At 42.0% G+C, this 7,065-nt stretch overlaps 1 protein-coding gene across 1 annotated transcript; it reads left to right on the top strand.

Annotated features, from left to right (window-relative positions):
- Positions 1-1,953: 1,953 nt before the first annotated feature.
- LOC124659364 (1-deoxy-D-xylulose 5-phosphate reductoisomerase, chloroplastic-like) lies at positions 1,954-7,059 on the top strand. The gene is made up of 12 exons (XM_047197260.1): positions 1,954-2,094; positions 3,122-3,303; positions 3,512-3,598; positions 3,710-3,835; positions 3,919-3,981; positions 4,399-4,548; positions 4,770-4,837; positions 4,920-5,031; positions 5,119-5,223; positions 5,508-5,629; positions 5,737-5,883; positions 6,549-7,059. Exons 1-12 carry the CDS (start codon positions 2,001-2,003, stop codon positions 6,715-6,717), a joined length of 1,425 nt encoding a protein of 474 aa, XP_047053216.1. The 5' UTR covers positions 1,954-2,000; the 3' UTR covers positions 6,718-7,059.
- Positions 7,060-7,065: the final 6 nt, after the last annotated feature.

Genomic DNA, 7,065 nt, shown 5'->3' with positions numbered 1-7,065 from the left:
CGACAGCAAGGTCTCTTGTTTACAGTGGCAAAGGTTTCTTGGGGCAGGGGCCATGTTCACCCTATCTAAAAAAATCTTAAAGATATCTATTTATACTAAATTTTTAAATATTACATAAATTTTAAGCATGATTGGTGTTCTGGGCCCCTTAACAATTTCCATCAAGCTTCATCACTTAGTCACACAAAAGACTTAAAAAATATTAGTTTTCCGCAAGATACATATTAGGGTAATGTAATAACAAACTAAATAATATTTACATTTGGTCAATTAGAGTAGAAGTACGGTAAGTTTCAGCTTGAGCCTTCTATATTTTCTTAGAACTATTGTAAACTATATGAGCTGAGTAAATGTTAAAATATTTTTTCGGGGTGAGAGGAGAGTTAGAGGCACGCACAGTAAGCTGCGGCTTAGGACATCTTTAACCGAGACCCTAGCTCTTGAGGGCCCAGAGCGAGCGTCCCTCTACTCTGCCCTATGGGCCAGCCCTGGACGAAAGATGGTGGCAGATGGCCACTTTTTTTAATGTGTGTGGCCGCTCGACACCATCTCTCCGTGCTATGCCACTTGGCCGACCATGCAACGACACTCTGCTGTGTTGTCTTTTCTTGAAACTAGGTTTACATGGCGCGTGTGCGCTGATACAGAGCTCTACGATTACACGAGCTTGCGGCCAGGGCAGAAAGCTCATCAATGATGTCTGATCCAACACATACGATCCATGTATGATGACTGCTGCAATGGTGTCTGAACCTAGTCAACATCCTTCTTTCTCCCATCAATGAAGACAGAACGAGGTGTGGCAGTTACCGAAAGAAGGGCAGCAAGGTCAACATATCTATCTTCGGCATCTTCTCCAGTGTAATCGTAGAGATTCGGCTACCGAGAAGTTGTTAGCAAATTGAAAGGTTGCCGAAAATAACTATCTCAAGACAAGTGTGTACGTGGAAACACGAGATCTCTCATCAGCTAGATCAGGCAACTTCGACGATGCCTCCTTGAAGACTAACTCTTAATACAAGATATGACCAAAAAAAAAATAACAGGGGTCAAGGTTTTCCCGACACTTACCAAGAAAAATCTCGAATTGGATCTAGAATTGACGGGTTAATGTGAGCTTATCCATGCGGTTAGGCGCTCGTTAAATAGGAATCCATTTTCTAATCGGCTTTCGTGCTTTGGTGAATCGTCCAAGATCTTTTCGGTGAGCTATCGCTTTCTTCTAGCATCAATAGAATTTATTGGTGTTAAGAGAAACCTCTTGCGGAAAGGTTGGCTAGAGATTTCTTAGAAATATACGAGCCCCTTGGAGTAGTATTATGTCACTAGTTTATGCCATATCATAATAGAGTTTATGACAGGATTAGGCAGATCGTTCCGAACATCCATATTCACAATTGCCAAGAGTATTTCGGCACTATTAGATGTGTCTTTTCTCATTCTTAAAAAAAATTCTTAGATGCCAAAGCTTTGATTTGATAAACAACCTAAGATATACATATATAAACGTAGAACATAAAATGAGTGTTTTTCGAGATTATTTAATGAGTTTAGCACCGTCAACTATACCCTCGTAGATCCGACGTGCGCGGGCGCACGTGTGTGTCCGTAGGACATCTGCACGCAGATCTGCTGCTCTCCAAGAGCAGCCGTGCTTTAAACACTTTAAACATGATGATGGTGATGACGTGGACGGCCGGACCCCTCGCCGGCAGTCGCCTCTCCACCAGTGACGTACTGACGTGGCCGGGCCGGCTCTGCAATTAAAGAAACTCTCAACTGAGCAGGGAGAGGCAGAGTATCGGGGGTTGGGCACTGGCGTCCATAGGAGGCTCAGATGCCCTCCGCGTCTTATCTCCACACAATTTTCCACCGTGATTATATAACTCATCATCCATCGTCTCCCACCTCCACCTCCACTATCCTCTGCCCCTCTCTCCCTCATATCTCTCGCTCCACGACCATTGTCCCCGGCGAACCAACAGCGCTCGACGACGGCGATGGCGCTCAAGGCCTCCTTCGCCGGGGAGCTCGCCGGAGCATCCTCCTTCCTCGACTCCGGCAGCAGGGGAGCTTCTTTCCGCCACCGCAAAGGTTGGATCTTCAGCTCCCTCTTCCGTCTGTAACCCTGTTTCCTTTCTCTTTCCTGTTGTGAGTGTTTCTTGTTTCTTTCTGGTTCCTGCCCTGGAAGTTTCCTGTTCTTGCTAATCTCCTGCCATTCTGATGGCTTCTTGTTTGTTTTTCTCTACTGAATTTAATACTATTAGGCATGAAGCTTTTTATTTCAAAAGTAGAATACTTGACATTAAGCAATCATCAGTTACGAGGTAATTGCACTTCTAGACTAGATTTTTGGTGATGGTGCAAAGATGATGATGCACTTACTCTGCTTGCTCATGAAGATTATTAGTTTATTACACCCATTTCGCCGCGCGGTATTGTTAGTCTCCAACCACTTTTTGGATTACTGAAATTGGGTTAGGATGAAAAATCGATAGAGCTTTTCGTCAAACTGTTTCTGCTGACTGCTCTTCGTTTTCACAGTGCATGGAAACTGAAGAATATAGTCAGTGTAAAGTTGCACGCCCGCCCTCTAACTGCTTTGATCTCGACGTCTTTTAAAAGGCGGGATTTGCCCGGTCCCCGTAGAAAAGTTAGTAGAATTACTTCCTTCCTTCCTTGGAGATAAAAAAGAAAGGCACAAAACTTCAGAATTCGATGCAACCTTTTCTTTCGGCAGTTGGCAACTGTAATACCTACCTGTCCAGAATCGCCTCTTTTGCAATCAACTGGCTGCATCAAATTCTGAGATATCATCTTGCCGTTTGCTAATTCAGGCCCTGGGGAATATCTACCGATGTTCCTGGAATATATTCTGCCTAGATTCCATTCCAGCTACTACTTTCTAGCGATATGATATTGTTCAGGTCAGGAATTCGTACTGCTGTCTGTGGCTTTCCTTCTAGGCTATCAGAAAGTGCTGTCCAAACAGAACATAAATGTTCAAGATATGGATGCAATTAGCTCAGCGCTAGAACTTGTCTAGTTTTTTTCAACATTTTGCATAGATCGTCATAGTGGTGTTGCTTTCTAATCCTACTTTAACTTGTGTTCATTGCAGTGGACTTTACGTTTCAAAGGAGGGACAAGAGAGCAGCCTCACTGAGAAGGACATGTTGTTCAATGCAACAGGGCCCACCACCGGCCTGGCCTGGTCGAGCTGTTGCTGAACCTGGGAGGAAGACGTGGGATGGTCCGAAGCCTATCTCAATTGTTGGTTCAACTGGCTCCATAGGGACACAGGTACACTGACTATGATAGGACGCATGGAAGTTTTTAATCCGCCCCGTTTTGATGTTAGATGTTCAGATAATATTGATTGTTGAGATTTCGAGAATTTTTTGAACTTGGTGCATCTGTTTAAAAGATGTGGTTGGCTTAAATTTGCAAATATAGTTGGCATGACTATCTCTGGTAACAGTTTCTCCAATTATGTTTGCATATCTAAAAGACGTTGGACATAGTTGCGGAGAATCCTGATAAATTCCGAGTTGTTGCTCTCGCCGCTGGCTCCAATGTGACCCTTCTTGCTGATCAGGTATAATTATCTTTTGGTACTATTAATTTTCACCATTTTTAAAATTTGTAATCGAAAATATGTATTTAGTTGTTGTATTAACTGGATGCAAGTTACTGTCGAATTTATCAGGTGAGAAGGTTCAAACCAAATCTGGTTGCCGTAAGAAATGAGTCATTACTTAATGAACTAAAGGAAGCCTTAGCTGATTGTGATGAGATGCCAGAAATTATTCCTGGGGAGCAAGGTGTCATAGAGGTAAGACCTTTTGTCTGATCCTATATGTGTAAGGAATCAATGTTTTGCATTAAATTTGACAGATATCCAACCTTCAATAATAGGTTGCCCGCCACCCAGAAGCAGCTACAGTTGTTACCGGCATAGTAGGCTGTGCAGGACTGAAGGTGATTTATGTTTTTTATGTTGCATTTTTTGTCCTTTCTTTTTAAAAGTGTTGATGCATTAAGAAAATTAGATATGCAACAACCTAATTGATAGTGCCGTAGTGGTGACCAATATCCTATTCTTATTTCTTACTATTTTAGAACCTTGGTCCATGGTTCCTTTTATGATACTGCATATCAGTAGGCCCATCATGCTGCGTCAGTGGCGCTGCTTTTAGACTGATTAATATCTTATATTATCTTGGCACTTTCTGAAAACACTACCTTATCCTCCACTTTGGTTGCATCTAAGTAAATTAGATGCAGACAAATCAGAAGTACATGCTTTCTGAAGTTACTATGATGCCTACTAAAATATCCACCAAGTCTGGCACAACGTAACTTACTGCAATACATATATTTTCTTTGTTTTGTCAGCCCACAGTTGCAGCAATTGAAGCTGGCAAAGATATAGCATTGGCGAACAAAGAGACACTTATTGCAGGTGGTCCTTTTGTGCTTCCTCTTGCCCACAAGCACAATGTGAAAATACTTCCTGCTGATTCCGAGCACTCCGCAATATTTCAGGTACATATTATAAGCAATTGCTCGTTGCTATGTTTCACCATGAGGCAAGTTTATTGTACATAAGGTTGGGATAGTTAGGCTGAGTGGGTTGAAACAAACTACAATAGAATGGCGGCTTTATCTGTGAAACTTGTAACAATGTGTCAGTACGATTTATGCTGTTGTGGTCTATTTGTTGTTAGTGCCATATGGTGAATTTAAGTTTGCTGCTCCTATCCTAGTGCATACAAGGCTTGTCTGAAGGATCACTTCGTCGCGTTATTCTCACTGCATCTGGTGGTGCTTTCAGGTAAAGTCTGTTGCCATATGTATTATATATGTTTCCCTTCTGGAAGCATGAAACTCCATCTTATACCATTTGATGATGTCAGGGACTGGCCAGTTGAGAAGCTGAAAGATGTAAAAGTTGCCGATGCTTTGAAGCACCCAAACTGGAGTATGGGGAAGAAAATCACAGTAGATTCTGCTACTTTGTTCAACAAGGTGCTTAGAATTCCTCATTTTATATTTTGAAGTTCAATTTTTAGCATATTTGTACTGAACACTAAAGTGGTAACTCGATTCTTGCAGGGGTTAGAAGTAATTGAAGCACATTATTTGTTTGGTGCTGAATATGATGACATTGAGATTGTAATTCACCCACAGTCTATCATACACTCTATGATTGAAACCCAGGTGCGTCCTACACATTTTCTATTTTTTTCTTCTAAGAAGCGTATTCTTAAGCACATTGTAATACATTCACACATAATTCTGATGTCGTGCATATTATTTATTCTTGCTTTCGCTAGTAGTACTGTTTTTGTGCATTGGACCATCTGAGTACAATCTGAGGTCTATATTCTTCTGAGATCCTCTAAAAAAATTTATTAAAAAACAAAGCTCTATATATTATTATATGTCAAGTTGTTTCTGTGGCTCAGTGTTATCCAATTATTCATGAAGTTCTACTTCCTCAGGATTCATCTGTCCTGGCTCAGCTGGGATGGCCAGATATGCGGTTACCAATCCTGTACACCTTATCTTGGCCAGACAGAGTGTATTGCTCTGAGGTGACTTGGCCCCGGCTGGATCTTTGCAAGTACAAGCACTTCCCCTAACTGATATTGCCATCAATATTTATGTTCAGGAATAACATCTGAGAATTTCAGGCTTACTTGATGGGCTAACTGTAATTGGATAATGCAGGCTGGGCTCACTGACATTCAAAGCTCCTGACCATGTGAAATATCCATCAGTGGAACTTGCATACGCGGCTGGGAGAGCTGGGGGCACCATGACAGGAGTTCTGAGTGCTGCTAATGAGAAGGCTGTGGAGATGTTCATCGACGAAAAGTATGATTCTTTCTACATGTTATCATCTTATTTTTCCTCTTCACTTTTAGACAAAGTATTTCATAGTGGATGCCATGTTCTGATTTTGTTTACGCAACTATGTTCTCCGTGTCTGTTCTGCTGACAGCAGCGTTCTTTGGTATCAACCAAAGTACCTGTGCATCTCTTGTGCTTTGGAAGTTTGAGTTGAGAGGAGAACGTGTGTCCTTAAAGCTGATATTCTCAAGCACTTTGTGACATAACCTATGCATTCTAGATTATAATAGCAATACAGAATCTTGATTCCGTAACCGGTTGACATAGAGTAGCTTAAGTAGGACCTACCTGTTGTTGCTTGTTCCATACTGTAGCCATCAGAAGGTGGAAATGACATACTGGTTCCCCGTAGGTACTGGTGCTGTCGAATAAGCATTATCTTTTCTGCCTGAAAAAACATATTAAATGGCTGACAGTATTTCATCACTTCATGTAGCAGCATGCTGCTCCAAAGTTTAGAGATGAAATCGACATAGAGCAAACAACGATGTTCATTAGTAGATATTTTTCTTCCCAGTTCCCACTACTATTTCATTCCAAAGATGCATCTTAGCCGCCTGTTATCTGAATTGTTACATACATTGACATAAAAACAAGTCATCATCTCTCTCCCTCTACTGTCTTTGCAGGATCAGCTACCTGGACATCTTTAAGGTGGTGGAGCTCACCTGTGACGCGCATCGCAACGAGCTAGTGACCAGCCCATCGCTGGAGGAGATCATACATTACGACCAGTGGGCGAGGAGGTACACAGCAAGCCTGCAGGCATCCTCTGGTCGGAGCCCAGTGCTTGCATAAGGCCCCCATTTGGAACGCGGGACATTTACACAGTTCTCACCAGAACCTAGCTTGCGTAGCTACCACCATGACCATGGTGTCCAGCAGGTCTAGAAGATGATGAAATATGGGTAGGTGGGCACAGAAGATGTACATTACTCCCTGGCCTTTGGTAAAAAAAATGGGTCATTGGGAAGCTTAGATCACGATTTATCAACAGGGCAGGCATAGGTTGCCTAACTAAATGTAAATCATGTCTTTGCATGAATAAGTCATGACTATTCCATGTAAATTTTGATGGATCAATCGATAAAAGATTTGAAAGAGTATGAATCAAACGTATCCCTGCAGTCATTTTGTGAATCTTAG

The sequence above is a fragment of the Lolium rigidum genome, chromosome 6, assembly GCF_022539505.1.
Source record: "Lolium rigidum isolate FL_2022 chromosome 6, APGP_CSIRO_Lrig_0.1, whole genome shotgun sequence".
NCBI classification, from domain to species: Eukaryota; Viridiplantae; Streptophyta; class Magnoliopsida; order Poales; family Poaceae; genus Lolium; species Lolium rigidum.
This window is presented reverse-complemented; position numbering and strand designations above follow the sequence as displayed.